Source organism: Tympanuchus pallidicinctus, unplaced genomic scaffold (genome assembly GCF_026119805.1).
Source record: "Tympanuchus pallidicinctus isolate F22 unplaced genomic scaffold, pur_lepc_1.0 scaffold18, whole genome shotgun sequence".
Lineage (NCBI taxonomy): Eukaryota > Metazoa > Chordata > Aves > Galliformes > Phasianidae > Tympanuchus > Tympanuchus pallidicinctus.
Genome location: NW_026294699.1, coordinates 2,205,332 through 2,224,669, shown reverse-complemented (window position 1 = coordinate 2,224,669; position 19,338 = coordinate 2,205,332). Strand labels below are relative to the sequence as shown.

At 54.4% G+C, this 19,338-nt stretch overlaps 1 protein-coding gene across 5 annotated transcripts in view; it reads left to right on the top strand.

Annotated features, from left to right (window-relative positions):
* RAB11FIP3 (RAB11 family interacting protein 3) overlaps positions 1-19,338 on the top strand; it is a 44,294-nt gene that overhangs the window by 22,478 nt on the left and 2,478 nt on the right. For 4 of the 5 annotated variants that reach the window (XM_052680002.1, XM_052680006.1, XM_052680005.1 and 1 more), the window contains 11 exons: positions 2,866-3,053; positions 4,918-5,091; positions 8,600-8,734; positions 11,251-11,286; positions 13,638-13,731; positions 14,501-14,604; positions 15,564-15,704; positions 16,775-16,856; positions 17,712-17,849; positions 18,443-18,598; positions 18,979-19,119. In XM_052680002.1, coding sequence (XP_052535962.1) covers positions 2,866-3,053; positions 4,918-5,091; positions 8,600-8,734; positions 11,251-11,286; positions 13,638-13,731; positions 14,501-14,604; positions 15,564-15,704; positions 16,775-16,856; positions 17,712-17,849; positions 18,443-18,598; positions 18,979-19,119 — 1,389 coding nt within the window. The remainder of the gene's footprint in view (positions 1-2,865; positions 3,054-4,917; positions 5,092-8,599; positions 8,735-11,250; positions 11,287-13,637; positions 13,732-14,500; positions 14,605-15,563; positions 15,705-16,774; positions 16,857-17,711; positions 17,850-18,442; positions 18,599-18,978; positions 19,120-19,338) is intronic. The other variant, XM_052680003.1, reaches the window with a different exon arrangement.

The window sequence follows — 19,338 nt, the reverse complement described above, 5'->3', positions numbered from 1 at the left end:
CTGGTGCACCTCCTGTGCGGGGCTGTTCTGTGGGGAGGGGATCCTGCCTGCTGCCACCGGGTGTTTCAGGGTGGGACTGAGACTGAGGTGGGACAGGGTGTTCAGAGAGGGAAGCACAGCTTGCTTCCCTCTCCCCTCTGCATGGGTAGAAGCCAACTTAAACATGCTTTGTGTTGAGCAGGGAGGTGCCTGTCCCCAGCGCCGGGCCAGGATTGCAGCTTAGGGTCAGTTTGGTGTTCTCCTTCCCCACTGCGCTCAGCTCTGCATGGAGCAGCAATCGCAGCCTGGCTCTTGCAGCCCTGGGATGGATGGGGCAGTGCTGGGTGTCCTTGGTCCCTTCCCACCAGAGCTGCTGTTAATCACAGATAAATCCGTCGGGAAAGCAGCGTTGTTCTTCCCTTTCCTCCTCCCTCCCCCATTTCCCTGTCGCTGTGGCCAAGGCCAGCAGTGCTGGACCAGCCCTGCCAACAGCACTGCTGGGACACAGCTGTCCCACACCCAGGCTCTGGTTGTGCTTTGAGTGAAGATTTCTGCCCCAAAGCAGCAAAGCAAGCGCTCCCTGGAGCCTCTTGTGCCTTTTCCCAATCACTCGGAAGCACAGAAGCACGCTGCGCTGCTCCCGGATTAAAGCTCCACGTGTGCTTTTGTCATACATCCCATACAGCAAGCAAAGGAATTCAGGACTTTAGGAGAAGCTCTTATGTAAGGGCATCATGACGTCTCCAGCCCTCCCAGGTGTGTCGGGGTGGTGATGTGGTTTATGGTGCGTGGCCCATCCCTGCTCAGCCCTTGCAGGTGGCTCTCAGCATCCTGGGCTCCTTTCCCCTTTACAAAGAGGCTTTTTGAATCAGTGTTTCTACAACACTTCTCTACCCAAAAGTGCCATCAAATGCCTGGAATGGGTGCATTGCCATTCTGTTTGTTTTTTTTTTTTGTCTGCTGAGAGCAGAGCAAACTTGGCTGGAAGAGAGAGGTGGCAAGTGGGATTTATAGGGTCAGTGCACAGATCAGCTGTTCTGGGGCCATAAAAGAGCTTTCTGAGAACTGCAGCTGCACCTTTGCCCAGGGCACAGGGGTTTGGTTTGGCTTTGCTTTGCTTTATGGTGCGTTCTGCCAGACCTTGCCTCGGCCTCCCTGCTCGCCTATCTCCCGCTGGCATCTCTGCTGGAGGTTTGGTTCTTTAATCTGTGATGCATTGTGAAGCAAAGTTCTCCACGCTGCTGCTCAGGACGAGAACTTTGTTTCAGGTTTCACCTGCCCCGTAACTCATTGACTACACGGGTTTGATTTTAATAAGGCTTAAGAGAAAAAGGATTAGAAGGGGAGGAACAACTGTTTGGTGTGGGGCACCGTGGTTATGGGAGCAGCCAGGATCTGGGACTGTGTGCATTTCTTGTTCTTTTGGTTGTTTTTTCCAAACAACAGACTTGATTTTGGAGGCCACAAGCAAAGTTATTCACAGCTCAGCACTACATCTTTCCCCCTGCAGGCAGAAAGCAGCACGCCGTGGGGCAGCGGGTGGGCACGCAGGCACCCAGTGCTCCCTGCAGCTGCCAGATCCCATTGCATCCTTCATGGAGCATCACAGAGATTGGCCCAGCATCAGGGGCTGGAGATGGCTTTACTTCCCCAGATCAGCATGCCAACATATCCGTGTCCCCTATGCTGAATCCTGGCCTCTTCTGTTGGTTTTCTGTATCCCTGCTGGGGATGCTGCTCTGCTGGAGCTTGCAGGAACGGCCCTGTCTTCTGTTGGTGGTGACTTTGGACTCAGGTTCTGCACAGGTTGACGTCATGTTTACCTTTAGGGCGTTGTCGGGGGGGCTGTCTGTAATCTGTCTGTGCTGGCACCTCGTGCTGATGCTGTAGGGCTGGGCAGGGCTTGTCCCCGTGCATAGCATGCAGCTGCTGTGTGGGGTTTGTTCCCCTAACGCAGCGCCCACGTGCTCCTTCCAGCTGCCAGCTCTGTGTAATGCAAGGCTTTGAGATACACCATTTTCTTGCAAGTGCTTGCAAACAGCCTCAGAAGCTTCTGTGTGTGCTGCGTGGCTGAGGAAGGGGAGCTTGTTCCAGCATCTGGAATGCTGCTGTGTTGCCCCATGACCTTGCAGGAGGGGCAGCCAGCAGTTCCCATCTGCCTGCATAGACCTCGGGTGGCCCAGTGGCTTTCAACCCCTGTTCCTCCCTTTGCCATCCATGCTGCAGCTTTGGGACACCGGGTGGCAGTGCACAGCTGCAGCTCTACACCAGCATTGCCAGATCCCTCCTTCCCAAAACCCCTGAGACACAAAGAGTTGATTGGTCCTGAAACCACCTGGGGAAATTCCTGAAAAGCCAGGAAATGGGCTCCCTAAGGAGAGCTTCTGCTGCAGTGTGTGTTCCCTCTCATGCTCCTGAACATCTGGGTGCTCCCAAGCATCTGGGTGCAGCACCTCCTGTGTTTGGGGAACTGACCTGCCCCCTAAAACAGCCACAGTGTGTCCTGAAGAGACAGGACAGTAGTCTAGAGGTTTGGCATAGAGTTTTACAGAGGTTTCTGTGAAGGGGTGGAAATTACCCTCATATGGCTGCAGTGGGGAAAAAGTGCTTTCAGGACCGCCTGGTGGCTTGGCATGGTGAGTCCTGGTAGGGAATTCAAATGGTGTCCTCTTAAAAATGGGGTGGGTGAAATAAACAGTGATGGCAGCTGCTGGGTATGGGTAGGAGGCTGCCCTGGGCACAGGTGATGGGCTGGCCTGGGTGATGGGCAGCCCTGGGGATGGGTGATGGGCAGCCTTGGGCACTCTTTGTCCTGCTCCACAATGAAACGACATGGCTGTAGCATCTTACAAGATGTCTTTTGTCCTCTCTTGTGTCCTGCCACAGGCAAATGAGGTGACCGACAGTGCGTACATGGGCTCAGAGAGCACCTACAGCGAGTGTGAAACCTTCACAGATGAGGACACCAGCACTCTGGTGCACCACGAGATGCACGACGAGGTGGAGACCGACAGCGCCATCGACTCCACCGTGCACTCAGAGTTCACAGATGCCATCGAGGAGCAGGAGCAGGGGTCAGTGGGGCAGAATGGGGCAAAGGGGGGCAGGTGAGGAGCGGGGGGAGATGCTGCTGAGGACCAAACTGAGTGGGCTGGCTCTGTCTTGCTGGAACTGGTCGGTGTGCTCTGAGCGTTTGTAACTTCACGCAGGACTGAAATAGCTCTTCTTTAGGAATAATAATGAGGCTGCACTGTGTGTAGGCAGTTTTGGAGCTCGGCCTGGCAATCTCTTTGAGCTAATTGTAGCTTGCCTTGGGAGAACTTCTGTACCCTCATTAGCATCTCTAACTTCTAAAATAAGTTCTCTACACACCTGAAATACCCGCAGTTTTTAATCTATCACTTAAGCCAGCAATGCAACGTGTAATTTTGAAGCCAGGAGGGGAACTCGCCGTATTCTTGTTTCTCCCAAACACGTGTGTGCCCTTTGATGTGCAGCCGCCTCCTGTAACGACGTGCTTCCAGCCTGCGCCCCGAGCACAGCGCTGTGAGCTGATGGCTCCTGCCCTGCTATCTGATGCTGTGCCTGGGCACTGCTAGCTGTGTGGGGAGAGCGGGTTTGGGGGTGTGACTGAGATGCTCTGGGAGGTCATGGAGTCATAGAATGGCTTGTGTTGGAAGGATCATGAAGCTCCAGCCCCCCTGCTGCAGGCAAGGCCACCAACTTCCATATCTAATACTAGACCAGGCTGCCCATGGCCCCATCCAAGCTGGCCTTGAACACCTCCCTGCTAACGGGGAGCTCGCCGCACCCTGATAACAGCACTGAAACCCCCAGAGCTGTCAGCACAGGGGGACTGAAAGCATGGCATCCAGGTGTGGTGCTCTAGGAGGTACTTTGAGCTTTTTGGAAGCACACACACACAGTTTTTTGGAAGAAAACTTGTTCTTTGTGGCTTCCCTCCCACCCCAAAAGCCCGGCATGGGAACACGCAAGCTGCTGGGTGCTGGGGCTGAAAGGGTGCAGGCTTGGTGGAGGTGTGCAGATCAGGGCAATGGGATTAGCTGGCTGCACGCTGCTCTGCTCGGCTCAGCAGCAGTTAAGTCGGGCTGTAAGCAGGTTCTGAGCTCCCTGGCCCCAAGCACAGCTCCCACCCAGGGGCCATGGCAGCCTGCGTGCGCCTTCCCTGCCTCCAGTTCGCTTGCCTGTAAGTATAACCCACTGCGTTTTGGGGTTAGGTTTTGTTGCTGAGGCTTTCCTGCTCCTCCCAGCTTTGGGAAGGCTGGGTGACCCCTGGGTGCTCTGAGCAGTGTATGAGGTGTGGGCAGACTCCAGGTACTCGCAAGTTCAAGGCAAAAGCACATTTGAATGTATTGCCGCTTCTGGGTTAGAGATTGGAAGGCTTGAGGTTGGTGTCACGATGCTGGTGCATCCCAGAGGTGTGGGTGAGCTCCCCTCACCCAGAACTATTGCCCAGAGCAGCCCTGGCTGATGAGATCTGCCCCTGGAAGGTGCTTGACAAACCGCAGCCCCGTGCTGTGGAGCTGGGCTTGGCTCTTGCTTCTTAGTTTAAAATAAATATAAAAATTCCACCCCTGCCTTCTATTCCTGGAGCAGTTTCTGCTGCTTGCTGGGCCTGCTGGGTGCCTCCTTCTGCTCCCCAGTTGAGCAGTGGTGTAGGGTGAAAAATCAGCTTTTGGAATAATCCAGTCTTTCCTCCTTCTTTAGCAATGCATTTTTGGAGGAGGGTGGTCTTACCCCCCTCCAGCACATAGCTGTGCTTTTAGACATCTGGCTTGCTTTCCGCCTTGCTTCTTGCTAATCCCCTCCTGCGTTTTGCCCCAGAGGTTTTAAAATCTCTGCAGTCCTGGGCAGGAAAGGCCTCTGGGAGCAGTTACATGTGGTCACCCCGTGACACCCATCTCTCTGTCCTCACAGATCTCATCCACACGACCTGCCCCTGGGCTCAGACCTCAGCCACTCCATCGTTACGGTCATTAGCGGAGAGGAGCACTTCGAGGATTATGGAGAAGGGAATGAAGCAGATTTGTTCTCGGACAGCTTGTGTAATGGGGAAAGCAGCTTTAGCAGCTCCTCGTTCCTCTCCCCCAGGTAATGCTCAGCACAGCACTGGCTGCATTGGGATGGGTTTTGTTGACATAACTTCTCAACTTGGGCTCTGTGTTTGGGTTTGCACACAACTTGGACTGCGAGAGCAGATCCTGGATACAAGGAGATAAGCAGCACAGAGCCAAGAGCTGCCTCCCTCCATCCTTGCCCTGCACAGTTCCCATCCTCCCACCAGAAGCACCGATGTCCAGCAGCATTGGAGGAGCACTTTGGAGCCCAGAACAGCCCCACGTTCCCTCTGCTGTTGGTGATGTGGCTCCTCTCAGAACTTTCTGGTAGAAAAAAGCAGGCAGCCTCACAGCTTTAGCCCTGATCCTGTTGGATGACAGCTTTCTTTTTTTTTTTTAATCTGCTACACCTACATTTTTGGCTTTGATACAGTGGCTGGATTTGCACCAACAGCTGCAGCCTGAGATCTGTGGGGCAGGAAGGAGGCTGCAGTGTTTCCTTGCTCTCCTTACACTTAGATCTGAAACCAAACAAGTGCTTTCAGCCCATGCAGGGTGTGCTGAGGAGCTGGTAGGATGGTACAAACCAATCCGTACCTGTTTTTCAAGGGAAAAAGTAAAAGCTGCCACTCACTGGTGTCCAAGAGGATGCTTTTTCCCTTTGGGATGGTGTGTGTGTGACTGCACAGTGGCGTAAATCTGTCACAGCTTTTTATTTTCTCCTCTTTGCCTGCATTCTGTCAGCTTCCTAAAGGCCTTGATATGGCTGGGGCAGTTCTGGCTGCAGGGGGCTGAAGGAGAAGGGCTGCTGCCAGCACTTTGCTGCAGGTCAGGGCTAACTTTGCTTTTTCAGCAGCAGTTTTGAAGACGTGAACTAAACCTGCAGTAGAGGTTTTGCTGTAAACCTCTAACCCCTGGTGAGTGTGCCCTGCTGGGGATGGGGCACTTTGTTCACTCACATGTCCTGCGTTGGCACTGTGCAGAGCCACCTGGGTGCAGCTGTCCCTACTGGTGCCACACATGGGAAATGCTCTCAGCTAAAAGCCAGCCTTGGTGTTCTGAGTTCCTCCCCGAGTGTGGGCCTCCAAACTGCTCCAAAAGCCTCCTGGCAACAAAATATTCCAGTCATCTTGCAATCAGCTCAGCTTTTTCTTTAATACCAGTCCTGGGCTCCAGGTTAGCCCCACACGCAGTGCTCAGCTCCTGCTCTGTCAGTGCCTGGCCTTTCCCGTTCTCCCTTTGGATCTCACCCCTGCAGCATCTCTGCTATCCAGGGGGGACTCAGGGGGTGCACAGCCCTGAAGCTCTTTCTGCTTTTAGCTGGGGAGTGCCGGGAAGGCAGACTGCAGACAAAGCCCTGCAGAACCTCGGGGGTAAAGAATGCTGTTTGAAAGAGAGAATTTCCGCATGCCTTTCAGGTCTGGCCCTTACCTGGGATTATTGTTGCGTGCAGGAAGGTCCTTAGCTGGGGTGTCTTTAAGAATGTGCTGTTTTTCTGAACAAAGCCCTGCCTACCACGTGTGTTTGCACACAGTGCAACCTTACAAAGAGCTGCAGGACGCTGCTGGCTCAGACTGAACCCTTCTCTTTTTTTTTGCTGAGGTTCAGCATCACCTGTAAATGGCCACATCCCCATGCATCACCTCCACGTTACAGGAGCATCAGATGGGAATCATGTTGACAAGTTTTCCTGCACACAGGATCAAAGCAGGGGTTGGAAGGGACCTCAAGCCCATGGAGTTCAACCCCCCTACTGAAACAGGTTACCTATTATCAGTAGCACAGCTAGGTGTCCAGATCACTCTTGAATATCTCCATAAGAAGACCTTCACAGGAAGGCTAACACAGGAACCAAGAGCCTGCAGGGAGCACTGCAGGGTGCTGAATTTTCCTGCTTAGTCCTTAAGTGTGTGGTTATAGGTTACCACCTTGGGCTCAGCCATCCAGACAGCAAAGCTCTCTACAACACCCAGCGAGGAATGGATGGCAGTGGGAAGCCCAAGCCCCTCGTGCACCAGCAAGCTGGCTGTAGGTGCTGGGTGAGAGCAGCGCTGCTCCCCTGGGATGGAGGAAGGAGGCAGCAGGGCTGAGGGGTGGCAACGTGCCACCAGTGCTGGGTGGGGATGCCCTGAGGTGCGCTGTGGTTGAGCTCTCACCCACTCACCTGGCAGGGAACCAAAGCAGCCAGAGGCCAGGTATATCTTCACGCAGTGAATACCTCTGGATTCTCTTAGGGCTTCTTGTCTAATGGCTTTCCCCGCCTTGATTAATGCTCGTTAAGAAGTGGGCGAAGTGAGGACGCGCCGAGCAGAGCTCATGTGTGGCTGAGCAATGGGGAGCATCCCAAAACGGGGCACGTCGCTCCTCCTGGGTACCACAAAGCTGCAGCCAGCTTCAACCCCGTGCAAAGCCTGAGCAGCTGAAAGGACTGCTGGTGGATGGAGGTTTTTTTCCTGAGATCAAGCCTGCCATGGAGCATAGGGATGTTTTTCCATGTTTCTGCAGGAGTGGAGCGAGGCAGCGTGTCCTGTGTCTGGTCACCTGCTCTATGGGACATCAGGAGCACTGTAGGGGTGGCACAGGCTCTGAGGCCTGGCCCAGGGGTGGCTGGGTGCTGCACCGTGCTGCTGCCTGGAGAGATCCCAAATCCTCCTGGGGTTCCTCAGCATCTCCTGGGGCAGGGCTTTCCAGCGTGGATCTGTGTCACGGGGCCCTTTCCAGACATCTGTTGTTTTTAAGCTTGCTCGTGTTTGCTCACACCTTTACCTGTCTTACTTATTGAACTGCTTTGTTTTTTTCACTATTAACCTTTCTTTGATTCGAGTCTGTGGCTTCCAGAAGCATGTTTTCCTGCAGAAGATGGCGTGCATAAGGCCCCTAAGTGACACCAACCCCATGCTGCTCAGAATCCTGTGGCCAAACTCCATTTTGCCCAAGCTGTGCCAGGTGGGAGAACGGCTCCCTGCTTTGCCAGAGGTCAGTGGATGCCTCAACAGCTTGAGCAGCTGAAAGCAAAAAGCTGATCAGACCCATTAGCTCCAAAGGCAATTAGTTTGTACACCTTTACATCTCTTTGCCAGATGATGAGGCGAAGCTGCTGCCTGTGCACTTCACTGTGTAGGAGGCAGCTCCTGAACCACTGGTGGTTGGTTCACCACCGGTGTTTTATGAGCATATCTTCAAAGGGAGAAGTTCTTAGAGGTGAAAATATGACCCTGGTCTGCACTGCTAACAGTGGAGCAGCACAGCTGCTTTATTTCTAGATTGTCCCACTCGAAAACGGGGCAACCAACCAAAGGATTTGGCTCTTGGACTCAGGGCCGTGCATGAGCTCAGTTTGCAAATCCCAGTGCAAACCAATATTGCACACAGGGAAGCAACCCAGCCTGCTCTCAAACTCAAACAGCCAATCCTACATCTTGTGCCAAAACCTCCCCTGCCTGGAGATGCAGCCCTTCCAAACAACTCAGCTTGTGGAAGCCACAGAGGAAATCAGATTGCTCTGTTCTGTCCTGTTAAAATGACACTTGTGATTTCTCTAGCACCAATCCGCTCGCTGCGAAACTGCACAGCATTATCGCAGATGAAGCATTTGAGTTTTACTGTAGCCAGTGCCACAAACAAATCAACCGCCTTGAGGATCTTTCCGCTCGCCTGAATGATCTTGAAATGAATAGGTAATTGGTCTTGTGCGTGGCAATTTCAGTGTTGGGAATGATGCTCTTGAAGGGAAGACTCTCCTTGTCTTGGAAAGCTTTCCTCTGCTGCTGTCGGGCTCGATTCCTGCTTGCAAAAAGGGATGGATTTCAGTGAGGGTGGTGGAGCTTGCAAAAAAAAAAAAAAGTCTGCAAAAGCATCGCAGCAGATGGGCCTTAAATCTGAGCCCTGGGAGCTAACAGGCAATGGGAATCTTCCACGCTGCTCTGCTCGGCCTCGTGCACGTCCCATACAGCACCCAGCACGCACTGAGCAGTGCTGTCCTTATGTGGGAACCTGCAGCCCCAGGCTGATGGGCTGTGGTGTTTCTGCCACCCTGGGAGTGGTGGTCACAGCCATCCTGCCATGGCAGCGGCCCCCCCAGCACAGCTCTCTGACCTGGGGATCTCCTGGGAGACACTGACTCTGCACCCATAGAAACGGCTTGCACCCACTTGTTTCACTTGCACCCAGCACTGCCAGATATAGGTGAATAGGTAGGATGAATGTCAGGGCCTTGGTGAATGTAGCTTTTGGGGTCCACCAGCTGATTTAGCAAGTGTGGGAGATAGCTGCTTTGATTTCCTTGTTTGGATGTGGTTGCAGTCCGCTGGGGGAAAGGAGGGATGGCGGTGCTGATGGAGATAATGGCTCTGCTCACACCCAGTGTGTTCTTTCAAGCCCAAGGCTGTGCTCATGGTCTGTCCATCCTGCAGGGACAGCTCTCCTGGGCCATAGCTTGGGTGAGAGCTGGAGGACAAATGGGAGCTTGGCCTTTCTTAGCAGTACAAGTGCTTCTGTCCCTTCTCTTTCTCAAGCACGTGGCTGCCTTTGCTGCTGGGAGCCTCTGTGTGGCAGCCCTGGGGGTGGTGATGGGGCTGAGGTTGTGCAGTCAGTGAGGAGAGTGCTGGGTTTCCCCGCACGCACCAGCAGCCCCGCTCCAATTTGGGTTTCACCCCTGCAAAGCTGAAATGCCACTTGTGTGATGGGGTCCTGTGGTGCCTCTGAAGGAATTGAAGAGGCTTTGTTCAGCTCTGTGCTTTCATGGCACAAATGTCTGGCTCCCTTGGGGGGGGAGGGTTGCCCCGCATGGATCTGCTGCTGTTGCTGGAGTGCAGCATCAGGTGTAGCAGGGGGAGGGGGTTGGATGTAAGTGGGTGTGAAGTCGTGCAAATATGACCTACAAGAAGGGCTGGAAGTCACAGAGGGAGTTGGTGCTGTGATATGTGTGCCCCAAAGCCGTAAGAGACGCTGCTCAGCAGGGCTGGCAGAGCTGTGAATGGGGCAGTTTGGAGAGCTGTGCTTTGTTTTAGTGCCCTTGAAGTGGAGTTTGCACATCTCGTCCTCTCCTAGGAGAGCCGCAGGTGCTGGCTCTGCTTTCCATGCAGAGGAAAATATTCCTCCTCTCCCCAGCATGGGCTGTACATGGGCTGGCACCCTGCAGCTGTCGGCACACACGGGATGACCCCTTCTCTGCCAGCTCCTCCTGCTCCATCCTAATGGGGCTCAGAGGATGCACCTCTGACACAGCCACAGGTAGCCCTGACAGCAGGCTGCCATCGATCCTTGTTTCCCAGGAGCTGTATTTTTTATGTGTCTTTGACAGAAAATCACCCAGCCTTATTTTTAATTCCTCCTTCGAAGAACTCATGTCACTGCTGCAGCTCCAGGCAGAACTGAGCTCCCAGCTGACTTTTATTGTTGTTCTTTGAGCTGAGCTAAGCACTGGGGAATGCAGCCCAGCTGAGCTGTTGGCTGTCACCCATGCAGTGCTGAGTTGCCACCAGCATTGTGTCCTGATGGCACCAATTGGACGGCAGCATTGGTTTGGGTGCACGTGTGAGCCCTGCTCCTTTTGCCAACTTGCAGCTGCAGCCAAGGGAACATCTGGCCAGGAGTTGGTGCTGGAAGAGGCAGCAGGGATGTGGCTGCTTGTGCTGTCATGGTGCTCCGTTGCACCACAGATGGGGGGGTTGTGCACAGCACCATGCACAGCACCAGCAAGCCATCGGTGAGCCGAGCAAGGAGGGCATGTCCCCGTCCTTGGTGTCATAGGGCCTGTGCTTAAAATCCATGATCAACAGCTCCTGCAGTCCTGGTAGCAGTTCTTTGGTGATCCAGAGCCAAATACAGCTCAGCAAGAGTAATAGCAAGCAGTGCAAAGCACACAAATGGATGGAGATGTGGGGCTGTGTGGCACAGCCGGGCAGGGACCCGGAGGGACACGGGGTGCTGGAGCTCTGCAGTGCTGGCAGAGCCCCACTGAGCTCACTGCTATTCTTAGCCCCTTCCTTGGGGATCAGCTTTCAGGGCTGGGACAGGCCGTGTTTGATCGGGTTCGTTATCCCAGCAGTGCTAATTGTGAGGGTCGTGGGGCTGCGTGGCCGTGCATGTTGCAGGGGCGAAGGACGTGCCCCGAGTGCCTGCAGTTTCCTGTTTCCCTCGCCGTCCACTGTCAGCTCTCCTAACTCTTTCCTGTTATTTGTTGCTTTTGCAGTCCGAATAAAAGACTCTCCAGCAAGAAGGTGGCAAGGTAAGCTTGTGCTTGGGTTACTGCTGCCGTGGGAAGGGTGCCCACGCTGGCTGTCGGCATGAGTTTACAATGTCTTCTTTTCTTGGGGAAAAATGGGTCTCATTCCGATCTGTTTTCCATTAGCCCTTCTTCTGATCTGGAGATTGCTCCCTTGTGCCAGCAGCTGGAGGTGGCTGCCAGCCCGATTTCTCCCAGGACAGAAGCAGGGGAGGCCTTTCCCTGTTGCTCAGGGCAGCCCTTGGGTCTTGGCCTCATGGGTGCAGCTGGGATGGGTCAGGTCAGGGGGAGCTCTGGGGTCAGCTGCAGGTAACCTTTCTGTTATTCTGCTTTTTCTGCCCTGTGGCACTGTCCTAAGGCTTGCTGGTGTGCCAGCTGCCCTTGCCTGGTGGGTGTTTTTATCCCAGATTACACAGGAAAGGCAGCACTTTGCTCTGGGGTCTGTCCTGTCTCCATGCACCCCTCTCCCCATCCTGCCGTGTCCTGCTTTTATTCACAACCTATCTCTTCTCTGTTCTGCCCTGCTTGGGAAAACGCTGCCCTCCGAGGTCTCTGCCTTCCCCTTCACCCCTTTCCAAGCAGGGGCTGGGCACTCAGAGGAAGGGGCAGCTTGTTAGGATGGGGCCCAAAGTCACCACTCTCCCTCTGGAAGCACAGATCTCACCATCCCCGTGCTCCAGTGCACAGTGTGCAGCACTCTGAGCATTCAGGAGCTGCCCTAAACCTCATCATCTTGCCCTGCCCTTCCCAATTTTTCCTGTGCTCAGCAAGTCTGTCCTCCTGGAAAGGAAGCGAGGCTTTGATATTGAATTTCCTCCTTCCACTCATCTCACTTTGGAGACCTTTGTTAAAAACACGGGCAGGAAAGGAGGCAGAAGGGAGCAGGCTGTCCCATGCTTCCTGTGTCAGGTTCACCTTCTGTCCCCTGCCTGGCAGAGCAGAGGGCAGGATTGGAATTAACCCCATGGGGGCAGAGGTGCCTCCTCCCCAGGGAACAGCCCTGCATGTTAACCACAGAGAAGAGCCAGCTCCTTCAGATCAGCCAAAAGAGCACTTTTTGTTGCAGGTCCTGTAATTATAATGTGATATTTGCTTTTGGGAAGTGAGTTTTATTTTGGTCAGGGTTCTTTCCTTGACTTTTGTTACCCATGTTCTGCTTGTGCCAAGAAATCTCTGCTGCTCGGGCCCTGTTGTGCTTGGCATGATTTAAATGACAAATGTGCCCAAGACTTCAGAATCTAAATATGTGCTCAGGGCGAGGAGGCAAAACAAGCCTGGTACTCAGCTGTGGTCTCTTCAGCAAATGCCAGCCACGCTTCATGAATATTTGCATGAGCATATTGTGTAGCAGGGTGAATTTCAGAGCCTAGATGACATAATCACTGGATAATTTAGGTTTGAAGAGACGACCTCTTGCTCTCCTCCTCCTTTGCTGGTTTCAAAGCCTGGTCAGCCTGCCTGCTGCACAGTGAGGCTGCTTGGGTCACAGAGGGGCAGCAGAGATCCACGGGATGGGGATGGTAGGGCTGGGAAACACCCACTGCCCTTTTTGGGGAAGGAAGGGGACTGCCCAAACCATGGGCACACGTCACTTAACCTGAGCTGACCCTGCTGCTGGCAGACCCTGTGTGTGCTGCTCCACGCAGGAGGAGCCAGCCATGGTGTGAGCCCTGCGGGTGCCACGCTGCAGGCTCTGACCCCACATTGCACTGGGAACAGCAGTGCTTTGCTCCAGGCAGCATCCTGGGTCTGCAGGGCTGTGCTGTGACAACCAATAGTGCTGCTTGTGCCATGCAGCAGTGGAGCTAATTGCAGCGGTGGCACAATTAGCACCAGTCAGAGCTGGGCAGTGCCCTTAGATGGATGCAGAGCTGTGGCCAGCGATGTCGCAAGGCCTGGCTAATGATTAGCTGCTCTCAGCTGTAGCACAGCTAAGATAGGTGTTTCCCAACAAGCTCAGGGTTCTATTTCTCTTCCCATCCACTGCCCCCAGTAGTTAACTTTATCGGTGGCAAGAGCAGAGTACTCTGTCCTTTGGTGGATGACACATGTTCTTAAAGAGAGAAAGTGTGGAGCAGGGGCTCTTATCTCCTATTCCAAAGAGCGAGAGCAGATGATGGCAGTGTGAAGTCCCTGCAGCATGTGTCCACGTCTGCACTCCGCTGCTGGGGCTCTGGTAAGAGACTGCCTGATGAGGAGCAGTGCTCTGCCAGCACCAGGGAAGGAAGTGGCAGCTGGGAAGGAGGGAAAGGGACCGTATGGTGTGGGTGTCGTCAGCTGAAGTCTCCCTGTCTGGCTATGCTGGCCCTGATGGTCGCCCTGCTGTGGGTGGGGATGGCTTTGCTGTGTTACAGACAGCTGCACCAGACCAGCACACTGTCTGGAGGAGCAATGGAGGAGTCCTACAGGGACACGTTGGAGTGCACAGAAGAGGACATCACAGACAAGGTAGGAGCAGGGCTGTGTGTACCACAGTGGCACTCAGTGGTGGCACGCAGGGCTTTGGGATGGCTGGGCTGAAGCTCCTCTTGCTGCATTGCCTCTAATCCTGCATTGAATGAAGGAGACATAACCTGAGAGCCTTCTGTCCCCATGCAAAGAAGCCTGGCCCTGGTGACAGCATCTTCCTCTGGTGGCTTTGTGCTGGTCCTCATGGGATGGTAGGGCAAGGAGGACCAGAAGGCTGTTGTTGGAACACCTCTGGTTAAGAATAGCGAGGGGAAGGATGGAAAGTGAAAGATGAGTGAACTCTGCCTTGCGTAAATGTTTGCTGCAGTGATGAAACTTTCAAAATGGCTTTTTTTAGTTCTGCAGTCAGGAGCTGAAAGCTGTGTGGAGCAGCATGGGAAAGGGAAACGTGCATGTGGCTGTTTGCAGTTTCATTTGCCTGCTTCACCAGCGCAGCAGCACAGTGGTTCAGGCTCTGTTGACGTGCTGCTGGCTGCTTTGTTTGTGCATGGGTGTGAATGAGACTCAGCCGGGGTCCTTTGCTCTGGGCATTGCTGTAGCATCTTGTTATGAAGCAGGGAAGCAGGGAGGCGTTTGGCCCCATGTTTCTACTTGGGACACGTGGGAAACCAAGGTAGAATCTGAGCAAAAGCCTGGCTGCGGTGGCAGCTGTCCCCTTTTGGGTGGCTCCTGCTTTGAGGGGGGGTTGGGAGTGATGCACTGCCTGTTGCCGGGGGTCTGTGCTGAGCTGTGCCTCTCCCCCACCCAGGTGGTCTTTCTGGAGAAGCGGGTGACGGAGCTGGAGAAGGACACAGCTGCCAATGGTGAGCAGCACAGCCGCCTCAAACAGGAGAACCTGCAGCTCGTGCACAGGTAAAGGAGCTGGCCAGGCTCTCCTTGGGATCGTAGGGTTCCAGGGGTGCTTTTCAGGGTCGTGGGCACATCCCCAGGATTTGCTCCCTGCAAAGATTCTGCTCAGATGCACGCAAATCCGGAGCTCTGTGGGTCTTTCCTCGTGTGCCCACCTCTCTGTGCAGCCCCAGGGGTTGGATCAGGGGGGCTGCAGGTTGGTGTTTCCTGGAAAGCTGTTCAGGGAGAGGGGCTTTGCTCAGATGGATGTGCAGCAGGGTCTGTGCCTGCTCTGCCCCATCGCAGCCCCACTGATTTCAGCCCCCGCTGCAGCACAGCCCTGTGGATCCCACGGTAACTGATGGCTGCCCTCCCTGAGCTGGCAGGCTCCTCTCTTCCAGCAGCATATTTACACCCGCAGATAAACCCTCCAGGATTTATCTATAGGGCTGTAAGGCTGTTAAGTAACAGCTGTGTCATGGAACCAAGCAATTCAGACAAAGGTTTCTCTAAGCCCTGATAAACTCTGCAGCAGAGGGGAATGTTTTCACTTTAGCAGCTTGGCCCAGAAGTGTCAGCCAGCTTTTAATCAAGCCTTGTACTTGCTGCTGGTTGAAGAATAGCTTTATCTGGCAAAAGCCTGTCTGAGCAAAGTGGCTGCTTGAGGGACAGCCCACAGGCTCCCAGCAAAGCACATCCTGAGCAGCTTCCCCAGAGCAGGGCTCTGATTGAGGTGGCACAGCTCAGGCAGTGCCAGCACTGAGACCCACAGGTGTGCCATAAAGTGATTGCTGTGCTCTCACCCTCTTCCCCTCTCACTGGTTTTCTCCTTGAAAGGGGTTTGGATGCACCGTGGAGAGGTAGAAAAATGGGCAGGGATACCACACAGCTTATTTTATTTGGGGATTTTGTGGGCTGTCTTGCTTTCTTGCTGCATCCGATGGAAGAAGTGAAGCTCTCTGACATCTCTCTCCTCTCCACAGAGCGAATGCTCTGGAGGAACAGCTGAAGGAGCAGGAGCTGAGGGCTGACCAAACACTCCTGGAGGAGATCAAGAAGCAGAGGGAGATGCTGAGCAAAATGGAGAGGGAGAAGAGCATCGAGATCGAGAACCTGCAGGCCAGGTGGGGCCAGGCAGGTCGAGTGGTGGCAGGGTTCCTGGGCACGTGGGCAGGATTACCTCAAATCAGTACAGGCCCTGAGGTTTGGCTGCTTCCCCTTCCTTCCCTTCATCCCAAAATCAGACCCCTCCACCAGCATGGCCTCAGACTGTTTGGATTTCCCCGATAAGGTTTCAGTTTAGCTCCTGCTCCCCATCCACAGCTCTGCCCTGCAGCGTGTGAGTGCAGGTGGTGGTTGTTAGCACTTGTTTGCATGAAAGATTCGTGGAAGTCCGTTTGATGCTCAGATGTGACTCAGCTCTTGGAAGCAGGCAGGTGTCTGATCCTGCTCCCAAAAGCTGCCGTGGCTGTTGAGCAGATGCAGGCTGGGAGGGAAGGCGAGGGCTCAGCCCACAAAGCAGGAGGGTTGGCAGGGGTGTGCCGTGGCTGCAGGCTGCTCAGAGGCACAGAGGGGGTACTGAGGCAGAGTTCGACCCCATCTCGAGAAGGAAGAGCTGTCAGACTGGTGCTGGCTGGGCAGGGAGCTCTGTGCAGCCTCTCAGCTTCCCAAGGAAAGAGTAGCATGGGAGGTGGCCTCATTTATTGGACAGGTTTGTTATTCAGGGGGATGTTTTTACCACCTTTCCAGAATGCATGTTGCTCTCGTCCAGCCCTTGCAGTAAATGAAGCCCAGATGCACTTCATTTGGTTGGTTGGTTGATTTTTTTCAATCGTGTGTGTGGTGGGACAGTTAGCTCAGCAGATAGCTGTTGCTTTACCTGGAGGACTCAGAGGTGAAGCTCTGCTTCCTGCTGTCTGATGCTGAGGATTGCCCATGAGCACAAAATGAGCATTCAGTTGAAAAAAATAACATCTGATCTGGTTGTGGAGGGCATGGGCCTGGAGAAAGGACCTGCCCAAGTTGTGCAGGTTTCCCTTTTTTCCCTTGGGAATGGGGATGGTACAAGTCTCAGGGTTTGGCGTGAAAAGGTAAATCACTGCTGGCTTTCCTCCAGCAGGTCCTGGTTCAGTACTGCTGGTGATGCTTCAGCCCAGTCTGCTGCACTTTCTGACAAGTCTCCTTATTGTTGCAGGCTGCAGCAGCTGGATGATGAGAACAGCGAGCTGAGGTCTTGTGTCCCTTGTTTAAGAGCCAACATCGAGAGGCTTGAGGAGGTGAGAATGCATGTATGTGTGTGCCAGAGCTTCTGCCCTCCCCACAGCTCAGGGCGGGCCCAGCAGCACTGACACCACAGCCTGACCTCGGGGCAGTGCTTTGCAAGCAGGTTCACAGTGCCTGGCTGCAAACCTGGTGTTAGAAATGCAATGAGCCTGAGCTGGCAGCCAGCAGCTGGAGCAGCGGGTGGCCTGGCTGCAGGAAGGGACTCGTGCCCTCTGCTGGAGGCAAGTCCACAGCCCTGCGGCTGCAGCAGGAAGGGTTGAGGTCTGCTTGGTGCCCAGGCACACAGCTGTCACTGAGATCCACGTGTTGAGTCTTCAGAATGCTGTGTTCTCTCACAGACCCTCTCCCCGTGCCGGGGTTGGGAGGCTGCAGCCTGGCAGGGCCGGATGGGAGCATTGCCAGTGATGAACTTGCAGGTCTCACTTCTGGCACAGAGGTTGCACTGTGGCTCTGTTGGAGCTTGTGGAGGATGTAAGATTAAAACTGATGTGAAACCAAAGCTCTGCCCAGCTGGAGGCCCTCCAGCATTGCACCCATTCGCAGCCTCTGAGCCCACAGAGCAGTGCCCGCTGTGGCCAAGGCAGCATCGTCTTCATGCCCTGTGGCCTTGTAAGCACTGGATGGAGAGAACTGCTGTGTCCTGGTGGCATTTGGGGCTTTTGGAAAGCCAAAGGCTTCCTCGCAGGCAGAGCCAAGCCAGGAGCCTGGGCACGGGGTGGGTTGGTCATAGGAAAACAGGGAAATGCCTGGCGTGGGGCTGTTGGCACCAGCAGGTGACAAACTTCACCCAGCACCTCCAAGCTGGGTGGCAGTGAGCCCTGTGACCACTGCACTGCGTGTGCTTGCAGGAGAAGCAGAAGCTGCTGGACGAGATTGAGGACCTCACTGTGCAGCTCACAGAGGAGCAGGAGAACAAGAGGAAGATGGGGGACAAGCTGAGCCACGAGAGGCACCAGTTTCAGAAGGAAAAGGAGTCGACACAGGAGGTGAGGAGTTTGGCTGCCCACTGCAGCCCTGCCTTGCCAAAACTTGGCAGCTTTGCATCTCTAGTTTCAACAGCATCTTTAAAGCCAATTTTAAGAGCCTTTGGTCGTGTCTGGGTGGAGAAAGGTAGTACAGCAGCTTAGCTGTGTAACATCTGTCACTTTTGCCTGTGTTAAAATTCAACCAAGCGCATCTGCCTGCACCTGGAAACCCATTAGGGCTGTGCCACCCTTGCCAGTTGCTTTCTCGCATCAAAGGAGCTGTGGCAGCAGCACGTGGAACCAGCAGGTGCTTGCAAAGAGAGCAGGTTGGGGGAGAGCTCTCAGCTGTCTTCATGTCTGGGGGCCAAAAACATGGGACCCCTGCCACCTCTTCCAAGTAATTCCATCTGGAGGCTCAAGCAGTGCCTGCCATCATGGCAGGAATGGAGTTTGGGGTCTCAGAGTGGAAATTGCTGTTGTTTTGGCATAATGTGGGGATTCACAGCATGTCCCATTGCAGCAGGAGGGAGCTGGTCCCAGCCAGGAGGCCACCCGTGTGTCCCACGGGCTGCAACCAGTGCCAGCACTCAGCTGTCCTCTTCCTTTTGCTGCAGCTCATTGAGGACCTCAGGAAGCAGCTCGAGCACTTGCAGCTTTTCAAACTGGAATGTGAGCAACGGCGAGGCCGGAGCAGCAGCATGGGGCTGCAGGAGTACAACAGCAGGACACGAGAGACAGAGCTGGAGCAGGAGATCAAGCAGCTTAAGCAGGTAGGTGAGGCTGGGAAGGGAGAGGAAACATTCTGCAATAAGGGATGCTGTTTCCCCTTTTGCCTGGCTCCTCGGTTGGTGGGGTTCTCCCTCCCAGGAGCTGCTCATGCATGGAGCATCCTGCTGCTTCTTGCTCCCCTGTGCAGGGGCAGGAGAGCTCGGATTCTTCCTCTGAAGGGCGTTGTGTGTATGTAGGACCCATGCATGCTGTGTCCCCTAGACTTGTCTCACATTTCCAGAGGCTCTCCAGTCACAGTCAGGAGAACGTGTGCTGTTCCCAGTGCCCTGCAAAGCTCCTGCCTTTCCCAGCTGTGCAGTGGGGTTGGATGGATGTGTTTGGGGGCACCAGGCAGCACCTGATGTGTGGTTGTTGTGAACAGGATAACAGGAGCCTGAAGGAGCAGAACGATGAGCTGAACGGGCAGATCATCAACCTGAGCATCCAGGGAGCCAAGAACCTCTTCTCAGCCTCCTTCTCTGAATCCCTGGCGGCAGAGATCAGCTCAGTCTCCAGAGATGAGGTACGTGCACAGGGAGCTGCTTCTTTCTGACCGTGTCTCCCTGGGGTGCCTGGGGCTTTCCCTTCCCACCCAGCAAACAGGAGCCCATGTGGCCATGGCTGCAGTACAGTTCTCTCCAAAACCCCACCCGGGAGCTGTCATGAGACAACACAGTGATTTAAAGAGCATTTGGGACTGGGACAGGAGAGGTTTAGGTTGGACATTAGGAGGAAGTTTTCC